At 46.0% G+C, this 27827-nt stretch overlaps 1 protein-coding gene across 2 annotated transcripts; it reads left to right on the forward strand.

Annotated features, from left to right (window-relative positions):
• The first annotated feature begins 230 nt into the window (after positions 1-230).
• SMYD1 (SET and MYND domain containing 1) lies at positions 231-27712 on the forward strand. 2 transcript variants are annotated; one of them, XM_059471175.1, is made up of 10 exons: positions 231-605; positions 10950-11126; positions 12657-12870; positions 14079-14209; positions 15975-16013; positions 18671-18863; positions 22289-22381; positions 23817-23980; positions 25474-25642; positions 27074-27712. In XM_059471175.1, the coding sequence occupies exons 1-10, from the start codon at positions 469-471 to the stop codon at positions 27230-27232; spliced, it is 1476 nt and encodes a 491-aa protein (XP_059327158.1). In that variant the 5' UTR covers positions 231-468; the 3' UTR covers positions 27233-27712. The 2 variants fall into 2 exon arrangements, with proteins under 2 accessions (XP_059327158.1, XP_059327159.1); XM_059471176.1 differs by lacking the exon at positions 15975-16013.
• Positions 27713-27827: the final 115 nt, after the last annotated feature.

Consider the following 27827-nt stretch of genomic DNA (forward strand, 5'->3'; position numbering starts at 1 on the left):
AAAAGCCAGACGGCAGTGCAGGGGTCAGAAATAGGCATCCCAGCCCTCCCCATCCCACTGTCTCAGCTGTTGCTTCCTGAGAGACAGAAGCATGTGGTGGCTAAAAATACCCTGTGAGGAGAATACGCTCTCTCTCCAATGGGAGAGTGTAAATTAAGCTGAGTTGTAACATATACAACTTCTTGTGGCTGGGAGAAACACCTCCCCACGTCACTTTCGGAGAGGGTTTTCCTAATGGAGCAGAACCGCCAGGCCTGTCCCATCCCCGCATAGCTCAGGGCTGCTGGGCAGAGGATCTCCTGTCCCCTGCTCCCACCCCCTGGCCCTGCTATGGGAATCCATGTGCCCAGGGGAGGGGGCAGAGCAGCCCTCCCTTTATAAACCCCACAGCACACCCGAGCTGGCAGCAGTGCCAGGAGCTTTGCCTTGCTCTGAGACACCCACCGCCCACAGCCTGGGCTCCCTGGGATGACCAAAGGAGGAATGGAGGCCGTGGAATTGTTCACAGCCGAAGGCAAAGGCAGGGGATTGAAAGCCCAGAAGGAATTCCTGCCTGGGGATGTCATCTTTGCGGAGCCAGCCTACGCAGCCGTGGTTTTTGACAGGTAAGAGAAAAGCGTTTGGAAAGCTCAGGGCAAAAATAATCCCGCTGCAAAATTCCATCGGGGTGGTTGTGTAAAAGTTTGGAGGTGCCTGGATGCATCAGAGAAGGATCAGAGGGAAGTCAGAAGCACTTCTGGAGAGACACATTCACAGTTTGCAGTGAATGTCCTTCCCAGGGCTCAGACCAGCCTGCTCACCTGCAGGAGGTGCAGTTTGTGTCCAGGGTGTGACCTTGCAAGGTGCTTGGTGGTGGAGCCTTTGAGAAAAGCAGGGAAAGCGGGATGCACTCAGTGCCTCACAGAAGCAGCAGTGCTGCACTGCAGGGAACTGCCAGGAGCCAGGGGAATTCAGGTACAGGAGCCCCAGGCTGGCTTTGCTCAAGCCTCTGGTGGGTAAAACACGATAAAAGTGAGTTCTGTGGTGCTCTGCTCATTTTACCATCCCCAGCTGCACTTTCAGCTCCATCACCGCTGCCCTGGAGCGAGGAGCTGGTGGGGATCAGCAAGTGACACTGTTTCTGTTAAACACATTTAATATTTACAGCTGCCGGAGCCAACTGGAGACAAACGTCTGCTTCTGCTCTTTCACGAGACTGGTTTTGAATTTATGCTCACACTGATGTAGCCAGACTCTGAGTTCTGGTGCAAGGATATTTTTCTTTTCTGCCGCTTGTTTTAATCACAACATTCACCCAACCTGTGCTGCTGGTAGGTGCCCACTTCTGCCCTTTGGATCAGTGGAAGATTCGCTTAAATAACCTGGAAGAGAAAAGATGCAAAAATGGTTTCTGTGCTGATTTCCATTGGATTAAATATAAATTAAAGCCTCTGACACAAATTAAATTTCTTCAGCCTTATAATATGGTAACTGAGAACAGAATGTGGCCCTGGTTTTTAAACTGAGGGCTTAGATGGCAGCTGAAGTTTTAATTCTGAACTTAAGAAAGTTATGAGTGTTCATCAAGGGCATCATGGTGAGTCCTGAGACTGAATTTTTAGCCCCAAACAGCCAATGACTCCAGTAAATACCCTGCACACCTAACAGGGGTGTGAGCAATTCTGTTTAGCTGAGTTTATCTAATTAAATCAGCTCTGCTAACGAAGTCTGGGGCACAAGCAGAGGCTGTGCTGCTGCATTAGCCCTGGTGATATCGTAGCTGAAGCTGCTCAGTGCCACTGTGTGATCTGGCAGCAGCAGAGAATTGAATATTAAATGGGCAGAGGCAGAAATAAGTTTTTTATGTGTCTTTCATTCACTGTTTCTTTGTCCTTTAACTGTCAGCGGGTGAACATGATTATGAATCTTTGCCATAGCAGGAGTGACACCTTTAGTTTTTATTTTAATATGTCATTGCAAGAGCTCACTTTAAAAATGCCGTTTTTTCACTTTAAAATGTTGAGTTCTTGAAGTCCTAACCCTGAGCTCAATTCCAGGAGTTGGTGACAAAATAATTTCTCCTTGATGTGTCCTTTTAGCTCTTCAGTCAGTACCTCAGTTTCACTCATGTCACTACCTGGAATTTTGTGGTGATTTGCTTTGGAAGTGCCTATGGACAATTATTTCTCTCCAATGCCTTATTCAAAATACTTTTTTTTTTAAACAGCTGGAAACATCTTGGCTTTTGATGGTGGGTTAAAAACATTTTTTTCTTCCATGTGCAGTGTTGCACCAGGCAGAGAGCAGAGCAGCCCATGTTGAAGAGCTGCAACTTTGCTGCATTTTCAAATGTCACTGGTGTAATGTGAGACACGGGCAGAAGCCATCACAGCTCAGACTGCAGGCTGTGCCTCAGGCTGAGGTTTCCAACAGAAAAGCTCAGATGTGTTTCCCTGCTTCCCTCCCTTCCTGCCCAAGCTGGGCTTGTGCAGCTCCCAGAGGGCAGGTGCAGGAGTCAAGGCAAACACAGCCCTTCTCTGCAACTGTTGAGCAATAATCATGGATTCTGACCCTCCTGCAGCACATTTCATCCCAAAGCACTGAATTTGGGTCAGGGGTGAAACACAGCCCCAAAATCTCTGAAACAGACCAAATGCTTGTTGGTAAGAGCTTGGCAGGATATACCCTGGGTGTGAGATAAAATGGAAACACACATTTTTCTTGTGGAAATTACCTTGATGCTTTCCTTCCACACCCAGGGCTTTGGCTTTAAAGGTCCCTTGTGTTGCTATCCCTGGGTTTCAGCTGCATCAAACTCCATTGAATTAAGTGCTGTCAAAGAAGGGTTGCCTGCATCCTCATACTCTTTATTCCTGCAAGATTAAATCCACACCTGGCCTTGGTAGCTGGCTTTACCCTAGAGGAGCTGCTGTTGCCTCTGCATGGATGAAGAGCCCAGTGAAAGGGCATGTGCCTTTCCTAGCCCACAAACACAGGTGTATATCTCCTAAAATTGCTATTGAATCTACACTATTAAAAAAGGGCCTCAGTCTGCACAGGGAAACCCAAAATCCAGAGTCCCTCATCCTAACTCAACTCAGTATCCTCCATGCCTTGCTGAAAGCACTGTGTACTATGGAAAAGGGATTCAAATTGGAAGAATTGCTGGGTTTAAGCTTTTGTCTCAGGCCCTACCAGATATGTGACCAGATTTTCCAGAGATCTCAGCTGTCTCTGAGACCACACAGATGCACCAGAGCGCAGAACTGGTCTCTGCTTTGCAGCCCTTTGAAGAACTCAGTCCTTTGGGAAGTCCATTCCCACTCTGTGGGTATTGAGACCCTGAAATCCTTCCCCTGATTTGCTGTTGAAAGGTGTCTGGAAGGCAGCTGCAGTGCAGAGGCCACACAGGGATTTCTGTGTGGCTGCATAGGATGGGCAGGCAAAGCAAAGGTCTCTTTGAGATTAGGAGAAGCAGCTCTGCAGAGATCCAAAACCATTGTGCTGTCCAGAGCACAGCCTGGGATGGAGACCAGACCGGGATATCAGCCACAATTCACCTGGCCAATAACCAGATGGTCAAGTTTAAGGTCAGTAACAAGTTACACGTGGGAGCGTTGACAAGCTGCCAGGCAAATCAATCAATGCCCTTCCTGCACTTACCCAGAAAGTCAGGACTGTTATCACTGTTTGGAGAGGTTCTTCTATCAGCCCACTATGGATCCAACCCATATATATATATCTATCTATATATATATATAGATATAGATATATAGATATATATATAGATATATAGATATATATAGATATAGATATATATAGATAGATACATATAGATATATATATACACATATATATACATATACATATATATACATATATACATATATATACATATATATACACACATATACACATATATACACATATATACATTTATACACATACATATATATATACATATATATCCATACATACATATATATCCACACATACATATATATACATACATATATATATATACACACACACACATATATATATCTATAGACACACACATATACATACATAAAAATTATACATGCATACATAAAATTTTTTTTAATATATATATATATATATATATATATATATATATATATATATATATATATATATATAGTGGATATCACAGTACAGACACCAACCTGACTTACATGTGTAGATGGAGATGGATATCTGGACAAACAGACACATGTGAGGAGCTGTCAAAGTCATTTGGCACCCAACTGCACTTTATTGATGTCTGTCTTTCAGCAGGGGGCTGAGTTGAGGAATTGAGATTTTATTTTGATAGGAAAAAGGACGAATGTTTTCTTTGACAAAACTCTATCATCAGGTAGAGCCTAACACTGGACTTCTGTGTCCAGATGAGTGAATCCAACAATAAATGCTGATATAATCAACGGAACTTTGTATGTGCAGTGAACACAGACATCTACCTTTGAGCTGAATGGCTTTCTAGACCCTTTAGACACATCTTGGTGTCTAAATCCACAGGCTGCATCCCACCCTGGAAAGCCCTGAAGGTCACAGGGACCCTGAAAGCCCCTGAAGTTGTTTAAGTTGGTGAGGGTTGTGCTCTTCAGGCCAATGATGGTCATCTGAGCAGGAGTTTTTTACACAGTGCCAGAGACTATTAATCCAGAAGAACGTAAAACTCAAAGAAAAATGAGGTTCCTATAAACACCAGCCAGCTCACAGTCAGATTTTGAGGCCAGAGCATGACTCACAAGGCTAACCCTGTTCATTTCAGGGGGGTTGCACTAGGACTGGGTGACCTTTAAAGGTCCCTTCCAACCCAAACCATTCTGATTTTATGATTTTATAACTCAGTTGCTTCACACAGTGTATACTTAGTGTTGACTCCTGTATCAAACCTATCTGGCTGAGAGCAGGCTGCTGCTTAAAGAAATGGTGAATAGTGATGGCAAAGGGGTGCAGAGCTCTGTGTGATTTCCAGGATGAAGTGCAGACACAGCCTGATCTCTGATTTACCCTTGCTGTCACCAGCTGAAATATCACCCAGAAAACACCACCGTCAGGCTTTGCCCTGATGTAGAAACAGAAAGCTGGAAATGCATCTTCTCAAGGGATTCTTTGCTTTTGTTGGGGTAATTTTTCAATTTGCAAGGGCCCTGAGCCTCTCACTGAGGCTCTCTCTGACCCTCCCTCCCTCTTTGCTTTCTCCCTGCAGACCCCAGGTCTCCTTTCCTGCACCACCTTCCTGGCCAGGCGTTCCCAGTGCCTGGGCTCAGTGTGCTCTCTGTGACCTTCTCCTCTGGCACATCCCTTGGCTCTCAAGCCTGCAGGAGTTTACATTGCCTATAAGCAAGGGGATGCCTCATTTGTCTCTGTCAGCCTTTGCCAAGAGAAATTTGCTCTTTGACCAGCAGGATTTGAGGGACAGTAGTCGAGGGAAACAGTGTCATGTGGTGGAAAATCGAGATCACCTGGAGATCTGCTTGATGAGGGATCTGCAAATGGATAAAAAACTGAGATCATGCAAATTTTGCATGTCTTTTGATGTAAAAAGAGGCCAAAAACATTTTCCAAGGAAAGGTGGGGAGCTCTTCTATTGTAGTTAGGATGACCTAGACGTATAAAAAATACAAAATTTTCCATAACAGCATGACTGAAAAGATTATGGGAACAAATTCTTTGAGCTGACACCGATAAAAACTGAGAGCTAGTGGGATCATATTCATATTTTAAAAAATGTTCTGAGGTTTGATTTTTTATTACTATCTCATTTGTTCAAAAGCCTAATTAAAACCTGAGAACAAACCCAGATTTGTAAAAGAAAATCTCACCCACACCTCTAAGAAAAGGCTGGGAAATCTTGTAATGAAAGACTAAAAATAAAATAGTCAAAAATTAGTCTAAAATAAATCCTCCTCTCAAATCAGAAAAACCAGGGTATCTCATCCCTGACATTTTAAAGATGAAAGCACTAAACTCCAACTCCTTTTAAAAGGAGCAAACCCATTCTTATGCTAATAATTCATCTTTAGGTAGCAGGTGCATTTTCTGAGGCTGCTGTCTTTAGTGAAGTGCTACAGCCTCTGCTTTGAAAACCAAGGAGACTTTGCCCTACACCCTCAGCTGTTCTTATGCTGCTCTCTGGAGCAGACTGAGGAGAGAGATGCCCTGCCAAGCAATCATAAATAGGATTTAGGTGTAAGTTAGGCCATCTCTGTGTCATCTGTGGTGTACAGAACAGCAGGGACCCGTGTTTAACAGTGTGGGAGCCACTCACTGTGCCAATCATCTCCTCAATGAAATCCTCCTTGGTTCTTTGCACTAAAGCCATCTCACCTGGCTTTCCCAGGCCACTGAATGAGATGTTTTGTGTGCTGGGTGGCAGATGTTTGTGCTGTGCATGTCTCAGAGATGAGGTTAATACATTTCCTGTGACAGTGCTCGACCCTGGCAGGTCCAACAGACCTTAATCTGTCTGAATGCAATCCAAGCAGTCACAAGAGTTGTTTCTTGTGCTTTCACTGCAGGCTGGGCTTGCAGGAGCCATGGCTCAGCTGTCAGTGCTGTCTTCCCTCTTGCATTTGTTGGCTGGCACATTGAATCACTGCTTTTGTCACTGCAGCTGCATTCAGGATTAGTTGGAGTTGTGTGTCCGACTAAGTGTGGGGGTCCCAGTTGCTGGGGTCCCAGTTGTTGGTGTCTCTGGCTCTGGATTTTAGGCACTTGAGACAGTAATTTGTGTTTGGACTCAGGTGTTTATTATTTCTGATCAGTAAAACAGTCTCACTGCTGTGAGTTCAGCAGCTTTTCATTAGAAGGCACAAAATGCCCAACAATCTCTTGTTACAAGGGCTTTTAAGACTAAACCACCCAATTAAGAGCTGACACCTGGATTATTTTCCCTTTTAACCCAATAACTGATCCCACAGAGCCCACAGTGCAGACTTTTCTGCCCCATTACAAAATGCCACCCAAACCCATGGAGAAGAAGGAAGAAGCAGCATGAAGAAGAAACCCAGGATGACACCCTGTGCCCTCCATCTTGCTGCCATCCACAACACACTAAAAATCCCAAACCCTCAATTTCTCACCCAGTGACACACCTGCACTGCTCTCTATAATGTATTTTACACTTTTGTGGATTCCAGTCTATCTTGAAGTCTGGGAAACTTTCTCCATGGATGAGGGTGAAAGTCAGTGCTGCCCTGGGGGTCAGGGCACCCCAGAGAAGACAAATAAATATTCCCACTGCTCTGGGTTTGCACACCTAAGTGACACCAGAGCACATGAGCCCTTCAGAGTTCAGCTTGGTTGATGCTGGGGTGGGAAGGAAGAGTGGCCAAGGAAACCTGAGGCTCCCCAGAAAGTCATTCAGTGAGTCAGCCAGTGGCATCTGCCCTCTGTGTCAGCCCTAAATCCTGACCTGGCAAGGATTGTGGTGGGCTGGAGGCATCACTGTACTGAAGGAGATCCTGGTTTGGGCAGGGTGAGAACCAGTTCTCACTATGTGTGGGAAAGGGCACTGATCACCTCAGGGGTTGTGAGGGCACAGACAGAGCAGAAATGAGTTGTGCTGCCCCTGTGATGAAGCAAGGGAAGCTGAGCAGCAGGACCCAGAGGGTTCAGAGCTCCAGGGTTCCTTGGGGGTTGCCACAGCAGCAGGCACCTCCCCAGGCTCCTCTCCAGGGACTTCTAGTGCTGCCTTTGTGCCTCGGGTTTTGGCTTTTATATTTTTCACATTCTGTGCTGCTTTAGTGTGTGGGTCTGGGCTTCACATGAGGGGATGGTGAGCTGTGTGCACAGAGCAGGGAGACAAAACAATCCCTGCTCCAGCTGGGCACCAAGGACAAATGATCCAAATCTCAGCCCAGGAGCACAAACCCCGTGGGCTGGAGAGAGAAAAACAAGCAGGGTGGGACTGCAGGGCTAAAGCTGGAACGGGACAATGAACTGCAAGGTGCAAATGGAGCAGAACTTATGAAAGTGAGAGACCTCATGACCACTCGTGCATTTTATGACCATTTTTTGTGACCATTTTGGTTCATCCTGGGTGCAGCCCTGGCTGGGCTCTGGTGCTGCCCAAGGTGCATTCATTGAGGAGATCCTTTTAATAAATCCCTGCTTTATTCTTTAGCTCTGTCCAGTCTCTGCTCTAGGTCAGCCTTCCCAAGGCATCAGCCTGGCCATGCAGCACCCTGCCCACACGGGTGTATGCTGCTCTCTGTACTGGAGGGGACATCTGGGACACTGGAACCACTTTGGGTTGTGTTAAACACTTTCTGGGCCAGACAGAGAAGGTTTTATAGACCAATGATTCCCACAGGCTGAGAGACTTAAATTTAATCTCAGGCTGCTCCACGTGGAGAGCCTGAGCTCTGCAGAGGGCAGGAGAGAGGAGCCTGTGAGCCATGCAAGGCTTTGGTGCCTGGGTGTTGTGTGTCTCAGGACAGGAGGAACCAGAACCCAGCCAAGGAGAGCCCCACTCCGTCCTTCCCTTTTGGGGCATCCAGCTCGGAGCTCCTCTGACACAGCAGGAGCTTCACAACTGCCAAGGGGCAGATTTAGGAGCTTGCAGATGTTTAAGCAATTCTAGTTGAAGTTTTATGTCTCCTGATTTTTTTACTGTGCCAGGAGTTGAGCCCAGGCCTCTGGAGTCCTGATAACACACAATATCAACAAATCCAGTCTTCTTTGAGACCATTTTGGGGCACAGAGGGTCCCATAATGGTTTGTTAATAGCTGCAGTGTTTCTTACACTTGCCAGTCAGGTTACCTGGGAGTAATTGTCCCTGCAGTTTCAATACCGCAAGGGCTGCTCCTTCTCTTTCTCAGAAAGTCTTGTACAACATTTTTGGTGCATTTTGCATCTCCTCAGAAATGAGGGATTTCCAGAGCTGGTGGTAAGTTCTGCCAGCCAGGTTTGCTTTGGAAAATCTGGATACCCATGCTATGAACAGCAAAATGCAAAGTCAGCGTTTCAGTATTTTTTATTTTCAGGGAGCAAACTGAGGATAGAGAAGCACCTGGTAGAGGACTTGGATTTTTCCGCACCATGTTCCCTTCCAACCTGTCATTCTCCTCTACAAGGAAACTTGGAAACTTTTTTTTTTTTTTTTCTTTCTTTTTGACTGCCCTTAAAACACCCGGGTGGCAGGAGGGACCCCCATTCCCCATGTGAGATATCTCCCTGGCATGTGGGTTTATCAGCTCCCTGGCTCTGCTTTGCCTTACAAGGAGTTTAATCTCTCCTGCACCTCTCTGCCCCCCTGACCTGACAGCTGACAGAGCACAGCCTCACATTTCTCACCAGCTCCCAGCTCTCCATTGGGCACAGTGGAGCTGCCTGCATCCCCCTTCCCACACACATTTCCCCCTGCCCCATCCCAGCTGCTTGCCTTACACTGGGCTCCCTCCAGCACTGCTCACTTTCCCAAACCTTTTTTTTTTTTCCAAACCTCATTTTTGCACATGGTTTTGTCTGATGTGGGTCATCCTGCTTTTAAATCTGTGCCCCTCTTTATCCTGCAAGAGCCACGGCACAGGGTAGATTAAGTCAGCAGCTCACACAATATTTTCAGGGAAAAGAAAATGCATTTAAAATGTACTGTGATAAAAACATAAATATGCGTATGTATGTGTGTACCTATATATAGGTATAGTAGAGACAAAGGAGAATCTTTGGGCTGGAATCTCTGGGGCTGTGAGTCTGATTCCTGCTTGTGGCACATCCTCCCTACAGGTTCATCAATAATTTGTTTTTTATTTCCCCGTGCCTCAGTTTCCCCACTCTGCACTGTGCACAATTATAAAATGTTCCTTTGATCACGAAGCCTCTGTGGTCCCTGAGGTTTTTGCAGTGAGGAGAACCTCCCTCCTGGCACCAGCAGTGGCTGAGTGATGGGAATTTAAATTCTCCTGCACTGTCAAGCCTGGCTGGAGGCCCAGATGAAGTGGGTGGCTGCCTGGAGAAGCAGACAGCTGCAGACACCAAATCAGGCAGTGAAAAGCCCTCCCTAGCAGCAAGGGGAAAGTCCCAAAATTTTTTTGGATAGGAGACCAAAGTGTCTCCCCCCTCCTTCTCAGTGAATTAAGTTGTAGGAGCAAAAGCTGGACACCTGAAGGGGGATATGGAGGAGGTTTCTCCTCAGTATGGAACCATGGACACTCTCAGAGGGAGGATGTGAAGTCAGACTTCATCATCCCCCAGCCTTGGTTATGGTTACATGCACACAATTGTAGGATGCTTCTTGGAAATCCTGTTTTGAATCCCCAGAGATGAAACACCCCTTTAGAAGGGGTCCCAGTTATTCCATCACCATTTAACTTACAGCAACAGCACCAGGCAAGAACACAACCATTAAGCTGGGTGGGATGTTTCTCCATCCTCCCCAAAAATCTTGAGGGGTTCATTGTTGTGGTGCTGAGAGGGTCCCCAGGATGAGGTGAGAGATGAGAATCTGACTGCAAGTTCTCAGAAGGTTGATATTATATTATATATCATATTGTATTATATAATAATATAATATAATATAATATAATATAATATAATATAATATAATATAATATTATATTATATTATATTATATTATTAAAATTATATACTAAAACTGTACTAAAGAAAGAGAAAGGAGGCATCAGAAGGTCAGACAAGAATGAGTAATAAATACCCGTAACAGACTGAGAGAGTCAGACACAGCTGGATGTGATTGGACATTAATTAAAAACAATTCACATTTTTGGATAAACAATCTCCAGGCCACATTCCAGAGCAGCAAAACGTGGAGAAGCTGAGGCTTCTCATCTTGCCAGGAGAAGAAATCCTGGTGAAGGGATTTTTCATAAAATATCACGGCGACAGTTCCTTTGTGTGCAGGGATGCAAAACCGGCAGGAACTTCGCTGGGCAGAGCTGGGGCCCCACTGATCCAAGGTGTCCTTGTGTCCTTGCAGCCTGACCCACGTCATCTGCCACACCTGCTTCAAGAGGCAGGAGAGGCTGCACCGCTGCGGGCAGTGCAAGTTTGCCCATTACTGCGACAGGACCTGCCAGAGAGCGGCCTGGCTCAACCACAAAAACGAGTGCTCTGCCATCAAGAGGCATGGCAAGGCACCCTCTGAAAACATCAGGTGAGAGCTGGCCCCCGTGGCCTGGGAGAGGATGGGACAGACCTGGGACACGTTCTTCTCGTGGCAACGAACAGCTGGGTGGCCTGGTTTGGGCAAGGTGGAGGTGGGAGAAGGTTGAGGACAGGCCAGGAGCATCCCTGAGATGGGGAAGGTACGTGGAGGAGTGTTGTGGTGTTTGTGAGGGTCCCCAGGACGAGGTGAGAGATGAGAATCTGACTCCAAGTTCTCAGAAGGCTGATTATTATATATTATATACTAAAACTATACTGAATAAAGAGAAAGGATACATCAGAAGGCGAGACAAGAAATGTTAATGAAAACTCATGACTGACCAGAGTCCTGACACAGCTGGCTGTGATTGGTCATTAAGTTAAAACAAGTCACATGCTGGGTAAATAATTCTCCAAATCCCATTCCAGAGGAGCAAAACATGGAGAAGCTGAGGCTTCTCATCTTGCCAAGAGAAAAAATCCTGGCAAAGGGTTTTTTCATAAAGTATCATGGTGACAGAGGAGCATCAGTGGTGCAAGAGATGTGTTCCTGTTTGGTTTTTTTGGTGCTGGGCCTCAAAAACTCTGAATGTGGTGAGGTAAACCTACCCTGCATGGTTTAGGAAGTGTGGGAAGCTGGGGAGTAGGTGGGAAAGTGAAAGAAGAGATGGGTTCTTCCCCAGTTTGCCTATAGGATACATTAACTTTATTGTATTTGCAGGGATGGCCTGACAAAGGCAGGAATGATGAATCTGACTCCATGTTCTCAGAAGGCTAATTTATTATTTTATAATACTATATTATATTAAAGAATACGATACTATAGAATACAGAAAGGATAGTTACTGAATGCTAAAAAGACAATAATGAAAACTCCTGACTCTCTCCAGAGTCCCGACACAGCTTGGCCCTGATTGGCCAAAGAGTGAAAACAACTCCCAGCAGAATGCAATGGAACAATCACCTGTGGGTGAACAATCTCCAAACACATTCCACATGAGCACAACACAGGAGAAGCAAATGAGATAAGAATTGTTTTCCTTTCCCCTGAGGCTCCTCAGCTTCCCAGGAGAAAAATCCTGAGCGAAGGGATTTTCTCAGAGAATGTGAATGCCACATTAACTTGTCTTCACATTCTGGTTCCACCATAAAAAAAATGAGAGGAATCCTCAAGGAAATGGGAGTAGCTGTGGAGGGCTGGGGATCTGTAGAACATCTCCAGATGAGAACACAGGTGCTGGGACAAACCTCTGCATCTCCCTGTCCTTCAGAAGGCTGGGGATGCTGACCATCCATCACCCACTGGATGCTGAGCCTGTGTCAGTCAATCTACCTTCACACTATTCCCTCCAGGAGATGAATTTTGATGAATTTTGTTTACCCCATGATTAATTTTGATGAATTCTGCTTTCCCCACGATGAATTTTGATGAATTTTGTTTTCCCCATGACGAATTTTGATGAATTCTGCTTTCCCCACGCCGAACGTTGCTCTCTGCCCGCGGTGCTGGTGCCGTGACCCGTTGCTGTCCCCTGGCCAGGCTGGCTGCCCGCATCCTGTGGAAGATGGAGCGGGAGGGCACGGGGCTGTCCGAGGGCTGCCTGGTGCCCATCGAGGAGCTGCAGAACCACGTGGACAGCTTTGGGGAGGAGGAGAAGAAGGAGCTGCGAGCTGACGTGGAGAGTTTCCTGGAGTTCTGGCCGCCCCACTGCCAGCAGTTCGGGATGCAGCTCATCTCCCACATTTTCGGGGTGGTACGTCCGAGGGGGGCACGTGGGGAGGGTTTGTAATGCCAGCTTGGGGAGAAACTCTGCAGCTGGCCTCATGAGAGGATGGCTGGCTCCATCCCATTCCCCACCTGCTCCTCCTCTGCGCTGATACTGGGAATTGACCCATAGCAAAGGCTGAAGCATTTTGTCTGTCTCAATGTGCAGACAAGTGGTTTGCTCAATCATAGGTGCTGCATTTTCATCACAAGTCCCACTGGGCATCTCTCTGCACCTGGGACAGCTGAGAAAGTATATTTTTAGTGAATACATCCACAATATATTTGAATATAGAAGATCTGGTTTAGTAGATGCATTAATGTCTACTAATATTGTGTGAATTAGTTTTTTGACATTGACATAATATATACAATAAAAACAGTAATACCCTCTGCCCGTGGCTGCTGTGCAAGACAAGCTGGCCTTTGCCACTCCCAGTACAGGGAGAGAACACAGCATGCTTTGGTACCCACACCACAAAGAAAACCCAGTCCACTGCACACAGGGAGACCCTATGTGCTAGTGACCAGCACAGCTTGTCTGTGCAGGAGCAAGGAAGTACAGAAAAACTACAGAATCAGTTCACAAAGGAGACAAAACTATTATCAGGGTAAAATAATCAGTAGCTGAGTTAATTATTTCCTTTGGTTTATCCTATAATGTGTTCTCTTTGCAGATATTTCCATTATTTATGCTTGTGACTAAAAACTGCTCTGTTCATAGTAGTGTATCATATAGAAAAGTGAAATAATTCATTCTTGGAATATATGTCATGCAAAAGTAGTAATGCTGAAAATTCACAGCAAAGAGTAGTAGCTGGTTTTTATGAGCTTTGAGGGCAACCCAGCAAACATGACCAGGTCCAATACAGCAGTCAAGGTTAATTTCTAACTGATACCTGTTTCCAGGAGTGTGAACTTTGCTTTCTGCTTGAATTGCCTCAAAGTCATTTTCCTGTGACCTTTCTCTGGATTATTTTCAGGAACCAAATATAAGGAAATCAATGCATGGCCAAACCAAGTTTATCTTAGGCATCCCAAGTGAACGCTGACAGCAAATATTCTGTAACACTGACTCAGCTCTGGCCTGGTCCCTCTGCACGAGTCCTGCATTGCTTCTCTTCTGATGTTTTATCCCAAATGGAGTTTCAGCTTTTTCTGCTTTAACCCTTCTCCCTGCCTGTGTTTTGGGGCTAGATCAGCTGCAATGGCTTTACCCTCAGTGACCAAAGAGGACTGCAGGCTGTTGGAGTGGGAATCTTCCCCAACCTCTGCCAGGCCAACCATGACTGCTGGCCCAACTGCACTGTCGTCTTCAACAATGGCAAGTGAGTGCATTTCTGTCCTTTGGTGCAGCAGGGATGGATCCTAACAGCCAAAACTCAGCAGGCTCTGCCACCCCCAGGGTCAGGTTCCTGCCCCAGAAAATTTATTCATTCTTCTTTCCTTCTCTAGCTCAGGAAAAAAAAAAAAAAACCAACAGTATTTTCTTGTTGAAGACAAACTGGTTTCTCTCCTTGTTATTTAAAAAATTGTCATCTGATGCACTAACAAATATATAAGATTTGACACCAAATCCAGCAACAAGCAAAGAATTTTTCCCTGGTTTCTTATGAGTTTTGTAACTAGTCTCAAAATAGGTAGCTAAATTAAGAAGCAGCTGTTTAACTCACCCCTTATATTGAAGTCTCATTTATAGATAGTTGAGGAGTAATTCTACCTGCAAATTATCGAGGATTATGCTGAGTCTACAACCCAAGAGTTTCTTCCAACTGAAGCTTGCACTCAGCTGTGTATCACAATCTGCTGGTGTGTTTATAACCACTCCTAACACAACCCCCATCTGGTGAGAGTGTGCCATCCCAATTAATCACTGATTAACTCTTCAGCAACGGGACTTTAGTGACAGATGGGATTGCAATCTGCAAGCAGAGTCACCTGAGAGTGCAGGATGCTCTCAGTCTCTGGGCATTCCCTATTCCCACCCCAGTCCTGTAAGAAAACCTCTGCAGGACGAGTGAGATGGGAAAAGATTCAGTGGGAAATGGGAGATGTTTCACCAGAGCTGGGAGTGAAACCATGATATGGTGAAGGTGGTAGCCCACAGGAGGGATGCTCTGCCCTTCCCAGTTTCCAAGCCATGACAGGTATAAACTGCTGCTGATTCAGAAAGTTGCAGTGTGTGTAAAACATTAACTGTGGGGAATTGCTTGCCAAAAACTGTACAGCCACAGGATTTCCTCTGATCTTTCTGCTGCTTTTTTACAGCTACCTGTCTTCACTAAACTTTAGTGCTATAACTTAACCACCCCTCTTCCCCCCAGCCCCTCATTTTTTAACTAACACATTGGTTCTGCATTCCAGTTATCACTGCTGGTTTTCCCTGATAAAACTACACCAGCACTTACCAAGCAGCTGGTAAATGAGCCAAAAGAAAACAAATCTGGGTGATTACCTTGGTGGGAAATAGGGTCTGATCCAAAGTCAGCTTGGAGTCTGTACTATGACATCCAGTTGCCCTGGATTGGATCCATGGTGGGCTGATAGAAAAGCCTCTCCAAACAGCTCCCAGCAGTGATAACAGCCCTGACTTTCTGGGTAAGTACAGGAATGGCATTGATTTGCCTGGCAGATTGTCAAAGCTCCCACATGTATCTGGTTACTGACTTTAAACTTGACCATGGGGTTATTGGCCAGGTGAATTGTGGCTGATATCCCAGTCTGATTTCCATTTCAAGCTGTGTTCTAGAGAGCACAACTGCTGATGTCAGTGGAGACCTTTCTGTGCGGGAGATCCAGTCCCCTTGCTCCTGCCAAATATCAGGAGCAGGTTTTTCATGTTCCCTGACCTAGACCACTCCTAAAATCACCGTGCCAGGGCATACTCCACCAAATCCCCTATGGCCCAGTGATGGACAGTTTGGTCCTGGCAGTGCACACCAAAAGGGAAGCTCTCATGCAGTGCCACGTGGGCCAGCACAGGCAGCCCCCTTGTCTCCTGTCAGTGCAGTGTCCAGTGCTATGCCATGTACCCATTTCTTTGTTGTTGTACTTGTACATGTGTAAACTGCAGATGTTTGTTTTGTCTTTCAGTCATGAGGCTGTAAGATCAATGTTCCACACACAGATGAGGTGGGTCAGTCTTGAAAGCATCATCCTCCTCCATTACCCTGTACCCCCCATGTCTAATGGAAAAGATGCAAAGACCCCAAGGGGCTCTGTTTATTCCAAATTCCACTTCTCCTGTTTTCTAAACTTCTCCTCTTCCCCTGTGTAAAGCCCCACTAAACCCAAACCTCATTTAACTCTGCATTTTGTAGTAAATTAAAATAATAGTAGTAATAGACTGTTTTCCCTAGGGTGAATTCCCTCTCTGCCTTCCCACCCTCTCCCTTGGCTGCCTCCCTGTCAGTATTTCCCCTCTCCACTTCTCATTTCTCCTCCCCTGACCATGGCAAGAGCATGAAAGTCAGAACGAGGTCTTGCTAATCTTGTACAGCCCAAAATAAAGCCTTGCATATTAGGAGATGAGAAATGACTGTGTTACTGACACACTAAATACTCCATGTTTCTCCTGCAACAAACTGTGCCCAAGGAATGTGTTGCCTACAGGAGCAGTAATACCATGAGATGTAGGTTTCAATTCCTTTTTATCATAATCCATGATTAATGTTCCACCTTTTAATGATGCCACTGTTACCTGATCCAAACTAAATAAATCACAAAAATATGTGCAAAAAAAGAATCTTTGCTTAACTCATGGCATTTGGTATATTATAGTCAGTGTTCTTAAAGGGACACTGTTTGCCTTTAAAATTTAATTTCAAGCAGGCATGCACTTTCCTCAAAGAAGATGCAAAATATATTTGAAGTGCTTTTCTTCATGACTGAATCTTACTCAGTACATTATAGATAGGGCCATAAAAAAGGGGAAAAAAGAGTTTCAGTTCTGATTAGAGTTGCTATTTGGAGCAATTTGAGTTCTGAGCTATCAGGCACTCGCTGTGCCTGTGCGTGCACTATCAAGGTCCCTGCTGCTCGTGGGGAAAGAGCCCTTGAGAAGCTCAGTGGTGTGCTCCTGGCTGACAGTGTCTCTTTAACTACAGTATTTAAAATATGCCATGTGTTTCCTGGCTTACCCCAAAGGCTATCAATGCCCTCCCCACAAGGGATGGCTGCTTAAAATACCCCTGTGGTGCTTGGGCTATCAGGGGCATCATGAAAGTCAGAGGCTTGATTTCGCTTCTCTGGTTGCATGGCTCGCTTTGACAAGGATCCTGTGAAGTGTGACCAGGAATGTTTATATGTGTAAGCTTTTCAGCTGGGAATTGCTCTTTTTTGTGCACTTCCTCCTGGAATAGCTGTTTGCACCTTTCTCTGTCTGGCACTTTCCTGTGGTTGTGACATAACTAATAGCTGCCCTTTGTGACAATGGCATGTTTGGTGGTAAATTTTGTATGAAACTTGTTGCTGATATGGCAACACCCAGAGAAGATCAAGACCAGCCTTGGAGAAGAATTTTGACAGCAGCTTTAGCAGAGCTGGAAGACTCAGAGCTACGCCCTTGGTACTGAGAGCCTGTAACAGGAATTCCAAGGGAATTTAAAGGGAATTACAGGAGAATCCCTTTGCAAAACATGATCACACAGAATAAGTCCTGTCCTCCCCAAAAAGCTTACTGCTAAAGCACCAGGTGATAGCTCTGCCACCTCTGCCTTTAGTGAGGCTTTTGTTGGGTTCCACCTAGAGCATCTCATGCTCAGGTGGGAGCCAGCAGGTCTCCCCCAGGTCCATCTCAGGGCAGACATGTACATTAAACACACTGTTGAGCTCACTAGTAGCTGGGAGAGGAGGTGGATACAAAAGAACCCCACACAGCTGGTATTTGATAGATTTTTTCCCCCAAATTTCTGGCCAAATTCTCTAGCCAGTTGTGCTTGCTTAGCCCCTACATCTGAGAGATGGCCCAGAGTTACTGGGACATTCAGTATGTAGAGTGAAACAGCAAGGGAATAGTTCTGAATCTCCATATTATTTAAGACCTTTTGCAGGGAATGAATAAGGGAAAGAGAGATACAAAGGTCTGGCTTTCCAAATCCCATCATCAGGGGCTTGCCATGGATTTCAGTAACAGAGATTGGCAATTGAATTATGGTAATAGGTCAAATGAGCTGTTTAAAAATAGACTCTCTCCAGATAATTACTTCTAAGCTTTTATGTGGAAATGCATGAACAGGGTGAGGGCATCTCTTATGCAGCACCCAGAGGGAATTTATCTTAACTTTTCAAAGTGAAAACGATACTGAAGGCAGCAGAGCTCGGGATCTGGGAGTATAGCCAGGGGTGTGTGGGTAGCACGCAAAACAGCACTTAAAAAAAGACCCCAAATCCAAACTCAGCATTTTGGTGGGTATTTCTGATCTCAATGGTTTTTGTTTTTTTCTTCTGGTGAGATCTGCAACAAACTAGAAATTGATGTTTAGGCTGAGCCACCATGTGGATAAATTATTGGGGCCATAATCTCTCTATAGCTCAGACCTTTACATATCCCTACCAGGGACTTGTAGAGGGGCAGGAAAAACTGCTGTGACAGTGTTCATGCCCTGTATTCAGTTACCAGGCTGCTGTTCACCTCTGCACTGCCTCCCTGCAGCCTTAAAGCCGTGCCTTAGGGCCAGGGCTCACCTCTGCAAGCAGGGCAGGCTGCAGGACTGTCCCTGCCGGCTCTGCGGCTGCACTTCTGCTTCTGCTGCTTCTCCAAGCGCACATCCCATCTCCTGTGCCCCCAGGATCGAGCTGAGGGCCCTGAGCAAGATTTCCCCGGGGGATGAGCTGACGGTTTCCTACGTGGATTTCCTCAGCCTGAGCGAGGAGCGGCGCGCGCAGCTCAAGAAGCAATATTACTTCGACTGCGCCTGTGAGCACTGCAAGAAACAGCTCAAGGATGACCTGATGCTGGCAGTGAAGGCAGGGGAAAGCAAGGTATGGTTTGTCCTGCAGTGCCCAAACCCAGTGGTGGCTGCTTCTCCTCTGCCAAGGCATCTGTGGGTCTCTAGGATTGTGGCTTCTCAGCAGTCTCGGTAGGAACATGGTCAGATTTTGGCAATGTGAAAAAATGAGAACAGAACTGGACCTTGATTGGGCACAGCAGCAATTCAAGCCCACCATACAATGGTGGGCTTAATCCTTATTATGCAAGGACAGTTTTTAATTTTTAAAAGCCCCAGAAGTTGCCTTTAACCTAAAAGTCCAACAATAGACAGAATGCAAAAATATTGGAAAATTAGGTCTAGAGCTGACAAAAAATGCTGGCATTTTGAGATTGTTGTAGTTTTTTGTTTGGTTGGTTTTTTGTTGTTTTTTGTGGGTTTTTTTTTGGTGTTTTTTGTTTGTTTTGTTTGTTTGTTTGTTTGTTTGCTTGCTTTTTGTTTCCTGAAAAACTGCAAGGGACTCCACATTTTGAGTGCAGAAAGAAAAATGTGTTGCAGGTGATCCGTGGTGACAGTTCCAGCGCTGCTGGAACTCTATGGTTTCCACCATCACGCTGGCTCCAGGAACGTGGGAAGCCTGAACTTCCAGTCCCTCTTTGCAGAGGCCTGTCACAAGGAGTTTGCACCATCACTTGACTTTTTTTACATGCTTGCTGCAGGCAGACTGACTGTGAGGAATTAACATGTCGAACTGCTCATTTTTAAGAAATCTTTCCTTTCCTTGGAGGTCTCACAAGCCATCCAGTAGGAGGTATAAGGCTGTGTCTTGCTGTTGGCGGTGGCTTGGCCAGCAGCTCCAGTTTTTGAGTGTGCTGGCAGCTCTAAGAGTTTCTTTTTAGTTACTCTGCCCAAGGATATAATTGCTCATAGGTTTTGTGATCTCTGGCAGTGTTACCTTGGGGATTTCTACCCCTGCAAGCCTTATAAAGTGCATAAGGGAAGGCAAAGCAAGGCAGAGCAATAAGTGTACCCCCAAGTCATTGATCTGCAGTGTTGAGCAGTCAAACAGCCCAGGGTTGATGTGCAGCATGTGGGAAGCAAAACAGAAAAGTTGGGGTGAGGAAATGTGACCTCACAGAAGCAGGGCCACCAGGAGAGGCCCAGTGAGATGCAGCTTCCTGGGAAGGAGCACAGAACCCTCAGCCTCCCTCTCAGGAGGTGCCAGGAAGCCAAGCTCAGCCCTGTAACTCATCTTTCAGAGAGATGGAGCCAGGAAAGGTTGGATACTGCAGAGGGTAAATCTCTCCTTGAGAAAGGTTTAGAGAAATAGTATTGAGCTGATAAGGGAGACAGGAGGTTGGACTACAGGACACCCTTTCCTTGCTGGGTCAAGTTCTCCTCTGCTGCAAATGACCCTGCTATAAACCCATTTTAAATCATCAAGCTTCACCTTACAGCTAATGCTGACAGCTGTACCTCTCCACTAAAAATATAAAGCTGTTCCAGAGCTCAGTTCTCTGATGCAGAAGGATTTTTATCTGGCTTTCAGCAGGAGTATTTTTGAACACATTCTCCAGTAGACAGCATAAAAAAATCTCATCCCTCATTCAACACCTGCTGTCAAGTCTTGACTGAACAGTGAGACCACGAATCACAGAATGATTTGGCTTGGAAGGGACCTTAAAGATCATCTCATTGCATCTGCCCTACCACGAGCAGGGACACCCTTCCACTAGACATGCAGCATCCCCTTTTTGTGAGCACAGCACTTCTGGGGGGAATGTCCTCCATAGCCTGAAGGGCTTGTGCAGAAAATCCTGTGAGTATGCAAGGTGCATGATTTCAGCTATTAAAAATACACCCCATCCACAGACAATAAGTATCCAGGCTGACCTCACCCTCAGAGCACGTTGGCTGTGTCACATTTCCTGAGCTCAGGCACCCTTGCCTGGGGGCAGCAGCACTCACAGCTGCATGGAAAAAGCGCTAGGAATACATGGGAGATGGACAGCTCCCATCCTCAACAGCTGCTCTGACCTCCAGTCCTTCACCCCTTCCAAAGAGCAGCAAAGTTCCCATTGTTTGTAGTGGCAACTGACTTAGAAGTCTAGTAAAGGCAAGGGAGGATTTTTATTAGACAAAGCCACTGTGGAAATGCTGTTTAAGGTGCCTATTCTGGGAGTCTTGACTCAGACAGCACAGCAATGTGATTTGCACTGACATTAACATTGACATTAACATTGCCTTTGGGTGTGCTCTGTGCCCCAGGACACCCTGTGCTGCCCAAACCTGATTAGCTGCAGTAGCTTCAGTATAACGCTATAGAATAATAAATCATAACACAAATGTTAACATTTTGTTAACATCTGTAACAGATAGGGGTAAATGGATCTGAAAATTATGGGTTTTCCTTAAATACTAGACTTCGAAGAGGATTTCCCAACTAGATGAATTTCAGATTCATCAAAAGTCCAATTGACCAGGTGTGGAAAAAAGACAATAGGTCAGTCCTACAGTCCTGACTCCCAGTCTTTGCATCCTTCATTGCAATACTGGGACTCTGCCTTTGATCTACACCCAGAGGTGTCTCCTGGCTGCTGGCTCTGCTGTGTGTCTCCAGACCAGGATCTTCCCAAAAATTCCCAGAGTCATGTGACTGTGGGCTGATTTCAGATTTCCTCATTTATTAAAAGGAAGGCCACGATTGATAGATACAATAGTTGGGAAATGCAAATTTGAAGGGCTCAGAGAAGCAGAGGATGAATGGTTGTGCTGGATATCATGTTATATTTCAGTATTAAGATAATAAAGAGGTGACAGCTAATTATGAGCTCATTAGTGTTTTGCCAGGTGTTCCCAGATGCGCTTCATGTCTCTAAATGCATGGTGAAACACAAACTTCTTTGAGGTGTGCAGGAAAATACATTTCCCTATTGGGGTGCAGCTGAAATCTGAGCTTAGCTATCTTAGGGAATTTGGAACTAATGACAGCATTTCTCAGGGTAGGTAAAATTCAGGGATATTTCCAATTCCACCGATCTCTCATTCCTCTCTAGCAGCTGCACTGAGAGCACCTGATACCCACCAGCTGGTGGCTTTCACAGCCTCTTTGGTATCTCACAAGACCTCTCAGTTGCAGGGTGAATTCTGCCCCTTCTCCAGAGGGGAAGAGTGGTGGGGAGGGTTGAGGAACCCAGTCATGCATCTCAGAGGCACATGGCCACTACCCTGATGGGCAACACTCACTGAAGTCAGCAGGACCTTCCCCTTTTGACCTGGAACTGGGACACTGCAGCCCATTTCAGCCTTGGGCAGGTCTGAGGAGCACACTGGATTTGCAACCAGCAGTAGGGAGTGGTGATGTGGTGGGAAGCATCCCACCAAGCTGATTTGGACCAAGCATCCTTCCAAGCAGTACCTCTTGGCATGTGTGAGGCAGTGCCTTTTCCTCACTGGTGTCCCCTCTGCTGTCCCCAGCCCTCTGCAGACACGGTGAAGGAGGTGATCCAGCTCTCCAAGGACACGCTGGAGAAGATCAACAAGGCCCGCATGGAGGGACATTACCACGAGGTGAGACCTGGGGCTTCTGCTCTCTCACTGCACACACCCTGCCTAGGAAAGGAGGCCTTGTCCCCCTCTAGATTCACAATTTATGGATGAAACTGTAAAGCACAGCCATGTCTGAGGCATCCCAGACTAACTTCTTTCATAGTGATGACACAAGGAGATTCAGGTGACTTCCAGCACCTCTGGCCAACACAGGTGTTGAAGCTCCTGGGTGAAACTCATGAGTTACGGGGCAGGTGTAGCAAGTCAGCTCTGCCAGCTAGCCTCTAAAAAAGGACAGTGGGTTTGGAAGTGCAACAAGACCGTCAGGGGTCTTTGTGTTGATCTCTTTAGTGCTCTGTGTTGCTCATTTGTTGGGTGCTGAGGATAGGTGTGTGATTTGGGTGAACCATGTCCCACCTTGGAGACCAAGCTGCAAGGGCAATGGGTGAGAAAACTCAAGTAGTTTCTTTTTTCTCTCTCTTTTTCTCACCCAGGAAATATTTAATTGTTCTCCTCAGAGAGCACTCCAGGTTGAGTAATGACCTCTGGGTTTTAGCCGTCTTCGGGTAAAGGCTGAAGCCCCCTGGGACAGAAATCTGGACACTGACTCATGGCTAGATCAGGTGTGGAACAGTGCAGCTCTGTGTCTCCAGCTCCAAGGGGTCATTAAGAGTATTCCTTGCACTGAATATTTTCAGGAGGCTGGTGGATGGCACTGGGGTATGAGTCCTTTAGGCACTTGGTGTCTCCTGAGCAGTAGAAATCACTTTTTCCTCATCAGTTTTAGGAGTGTAACCCTGGGAGAGAAAGCTGCGAGTTCCAATAATTTTCCTAGGCTGAATTTTCTCAATAAATCAAAGCACATCCTCTCTTCCCCAACCTTCAAGGGGGCTGGCTCAGCTCTGGGACTGGTCTGGACTGTGCAAACCACAGGGTCTTGGGGTGGCAGCTTCAGGCCCAAAGGTGTAGGAATGTGCCTTTTGTAGATGGAGTCACAAAACTACCCCTTGTCCCCTTAAAAAGGAAATAAGCCCAGAAGTTTTTTCTTCGATTAGGTGAAAAAAGCATCTTATATGCCTGGAGGACTTCACCTCAACTTAAGGATAGCTAATTGGACAGGAGCCAAAAAGTCCTGCCTGGGCAATTTACTAGAAAAAGAAGAGAACAAAGAAACCAATATCTTTTGTGAGATGTTTTACCAGGGACAAGGACTTCTTGCACCTGGATCAGTTTTTCTCTGTAAATACAGAGTTTGTTATTTTGCCTTTTATTAAAACCTTTTTGCTTCCAACACTACAACAGAAGCCATCCTGCTGATTTTATGCCTTCTAAGGTAGCTGAGCTATCTTGGTTGTGAAATAGACCTCCAAGAGCTTATGAGAGCTGGCTTGAGGAGGCTCCTATTTCAGCAAGGTGCTTGGACTGACCCTTCCTGTCCTGCTTCCTCCACACCCAGGTTGTGAAGCTGTGCCGTGACTGCCTGAAGAAACAGGAGCCTGTGCTGGGGGACACCAACATTTACCTGCTGAGGATCCTCAGCATTGCCTCCGAGGTGCTCTCCTACCTGCAGATGTTCGAGGAAGCAGCTGACTATGCCAAGAGGATGGTGGATGGCTACCTGTGCGTGTGTGCCCTTCCTATGGCAGCTCTGTGCTCCTGCCCTGTTCAGCAGTGTGCCACAGGAATCATTTTCTTAGTCTGTTCTCATGAGGGCAGTGGTGGTGAAATTAATATGGGAACCTTCTTTGTACCACCAGATAGAGAGAGGTCACTTCTTAAATGCACAAGGGCTTCCAAACACCTTGATTTACTAAACTGGAGCTGGCAAATGATTTAGGGACATCTTTCACTGGCCTTTTTGCTTTGTCTCAGAGGCATCTCAGGGCTGCCCTGACAGCAAGACACAGAGCCTGGGTGCAGGACAAAGGGGCTGTGACTGCAGGAGATGCCTGTTCCCTGCACGCTGCAGGGAGGAGAGGTCAAAGAGAAACATGTCAAACACATAACTTCACTCCTCAATATTACATGGATTTTCTCTTGGCTAATTATACAGTCCTGTGGTAAAAGCTTAGTGAGAATAAAGAAATTCAGGTTTAGATCCAGGGTAAACCTCACATTAAAAATTACGTGCTTTATTATTACTGAGGTTTTATAACAGGACTGATGAGTATTTAACAGAAGGGGAAAAAAAAAGGAAAGACAGAAAAATAATGGAAACTGTTGAGAAGAGAGAAAAGCCTGATTTATCATCTCATTCACCCTCCTGCTGAGGACATCTCACACTCATTTCTTGACTTTTGGTCAGTTCTACCCCAAAGGCCTGTTATGTTTTGTTCTTTTGCAGAGGGGTGACAGAGTCACCTCCCTGGCTTGTAGGCCTGACAAGCAACTTCATGTCCCAGCCCTGGTGCTGAGCTGATTGACTGAGAGAAAATTCCTTCCCCTCTTTGTTCCTCAGTTTTTCAGACCATGGTTAGGACCTTGGTAGTTTCCTTTCTTGCTTTAAGTGCCAATTCAAAATTCCAAGGAAGCCCTTGAGGGCAGGTCCAAGCAGCTTCTAATTCTGCTTCACCTTTCAAAGTTGGATGTAGAGGAGAGGTTTCATTTTTCCCACCTTAGGCACTGAAAATTCCCAGATGAAGGGATGCATCTGCAGAGGGTGAGATGAACATTTCTGGAGCTTCTGGAACCATCTGTTTCTCTTCCTGCTTTGAATGAGGAACTGGTGATTGTTGCATTTTTACCCCACTAAGTGTGTCAGGTTAAGCTGCTGCCCTCTGAGCTGTAGGGTCAGATCTGTGTTCTGCTTGTGCCAAAATATTGACAGAGTGTGGTTTTCTCTTGGCAGGAGATGACAGAGGTTGGCTTTCTCCAAGTCAGGAGCTGAACTTTCCCAGTTCACATCCCATCTTTCATAACTCATGACCCTGTACAGCCCTGTCCTTGAGTAATGTGTCCCCTCCCCTTTCTAAGAAGGGCACATTTCAAGGGCATTAGCTGCAACAGGCTCTTCACCTGAGCAAACAATCTGCTCTTTGGCAAACATATCATGTCAGTGACACTTTTAGGAACCCAGATTTCTCCTGAACTAAAATTACCCAATGTTTTCCCAGGAAAATTTACCATCCCAACAACGCTCAGCTGGGGATGGCCGTGATGCGGGCGGGAGTGACTCACTGGCACGCTGGCCTCATTGAAGCTGGCCATGGCTTGATCTGCAAAGCCTATGCCATCCTCCTGATAACCCATGGACCTTCCCACCCAATTACCAAAGACCTGGAGGTAGGTGCCATCTCCTGCCTTGTCTCTGCTCTCTACCTGGGCAAGATTACAGCCAAGCTGTAGAAACAACCACCTGTAAGAGTTGAGAGATGTATTAAGTGCTGACTGCTTCTTATCAGCGATGTAGTTTTATCTAGATTCTGTTACATTCTGCTGGGAAATGCATGTCCTTTCTTATTGGAAATATTCATCCCTGAAAAACAGCTTTTATTCTGCACCAGAACATACACAAGAAATGGCAGCTGAGCTCCTGAATCTTCTTTGAAATTGCTGTGCCAAAAGACAGAGCCCCGCTCATACTTCCAGCAGGCTGATTTCACTGCTCTCAGATGGATGACATTGCAATTTGAGTATATCAAATTACATGTGGTGGATGTGCCCAGTTTCCCACCTGATTTTCTTTATTGGTGTCCATTCTTCTTTATTTACCACTCCCCACTCCTTCTCAGCAGCAGTGTGTTTTTCCTCAGATGACTGATAGGTGTATTTCCTAGCTTAGAGTCAAGAGTGGAGATCCCAGGGAATTGCATCTGCTCAGATAAGAGGAATTATTTACAATTGCAGCTGGGGATCTATCATTTCTGTAGCCCCTAATCCACTTCATGTGACCTGTTTGCTTCACAGCATTCTCCTTTATTACCTTTAAAAAATTAGAGGATACCAGATGAAATCCTTTATTGATGTCTTAGTCCCCATATAGCAGAGCTATAACCTTTATTGGTGCAATTTTATATCTTCAGAAAAATTAGTATCTACTACCTAAAGCAAATCTGTTGACTGTTTCCATATATGTAGCAAAGGATGAGACACAGCACCTCCATTTCTGTGCTTCCCTTCACATTTTAGGGAGAAAATAGCAGATATATGGCACAGGCTTATCCCTGTGCTCCTAAACCAAGGGTTGAATAAACACACAGACAGGTGTAAATATATATCCTGGAATCCCTTCTGCTCCTCTGCTATAATGCAGCACTAGGAATGACTGCTGCTGATGAATTCTGGGGTCTAAAGGGTGCAAATATGGGATTAAGCAACTCTTGTCTCTCACTTGATGTGACCCCACCCTGGTGATGGGCCACCCCAGGGGCCAGGCCCAGGGTGTGGATGGGAAGTTCACTCATTTCCTGGCTCTGCACAGCATCACCTCCAGGTCCTGCATCACTTTTTGGAGTGTGAGGCTTCCCAGTAGCCTGTGGAGGAGCTGGATGTGGGAAAGGCTGATGCCTTCTTCAGCACGCAGGCAAATGGGAGTGGGAAAGGAGCAGAATATCTGTGCCCAGCCAGCTTTGGTCCTGCTGGTGGGACACTGAGGGCAAGGTGCCTCAGCCCCTGCATGGCCTGGGACACCCCTTGGGGACAGTGCCTGAAACTGGCAGTGTTTGACTGACGTGCTTTGAGGTCCTGTGCCACAGTAACCTGCTGTGTCCCCAGGTCATGCGCGTGCAGACGGAGATGGAGCTGCGCATGTTCCAGCAGAACGAGTTCATGTATTACAAGATGAGGGAAGCTGCCCTCAAGAACCAGAAGATCCAAGTCATGCCTGAGCCCAGCAATGAGAATGCACCAAGCCTCTTCCACAAAAAGGAATAAACCCAGAGCTTGGCACCAATTCATGCCTGCAGGGTACCATCACCTGTGGCACTTCCACACACTGGGAATGTCATACAGCAATGGGATATATCCAAGGATTGTTTCCAGTGGCACAAGTCTGACAGAATGGACCTGCTGGGGAGCACCCTGAAAACTCTTCTGAGGGCTTAAAGCAGAAGAGGTCCTGGCAGAAAAAACATCCCTTTTTCTATCACTAAGGCATTAAATAATCAAAGAGAAAACCTGTTATAAACTTATTTACATTTTTTATTGGAAGCGTGTTTCTCTCTACACCCATCCTGGTTCTGAATTCCTTTGTTAAATTTTGATTGATCTTTCCTAAGGGGTTCTACCACTTCCTTGGGATGACATAATATCTTTCCAGTGGTGTCCAAGGGACGATAGAAGTGGGAAGCCAGTCCCAAGAAGTGTCATGTTCACCTGTGGGCAATGAATGCAAACTGAACAAGACCCCACAAATGGTGTTTTGTGTTAAATGATATTTTTTCTGATGAAAAACTGCTGGAAAATGATTTTGCACCTGGCACAGGTGCAACATTGAACTGTGGGCCATTTGCAAGTGAGACTAACTGGA

This window comes from Ammospiza nelsoni, chromosome 4 (assembly GCF_027579445.1).
Source record: "Ammospiza nelsoni isolate bAmmNel1 chromosome 4, bAmmNel1.pri, whole genome shotgun sequence".
Classification (NCBI taxonomy): domain Eukaryota; kingdom Metazoa; phylum Chordata; class Aves; order Passeriformes; family Passerellidae; genus Ammospiza; species Ammospiza nelsoni.

Bases quoted from the DNA above. Each gene is read 5' to 3' on its own strand.
- SMYD1 (XM_059471175.1), top strand. From the start codon at position 469: ATGACCAAAGGAGGAATGGAGGCCGTGGAATTGTTCACAGCCGAAGGC. The intron at 606-10,949 runs GTAAGAGAAAAG...GTGTCCTTGCAG, and splicing joins GCAGCCGTGGTTTTTGACAG to CCTGACCCACGTCATCTGCC. The intron at 12,871-14,078 runs GTACGTCCGAGG...TTTTGGGGCTAG, and splicing joins TCTCCCACATTTTCGGGGTG to ATCAGCTGCAATGGCTTTAC.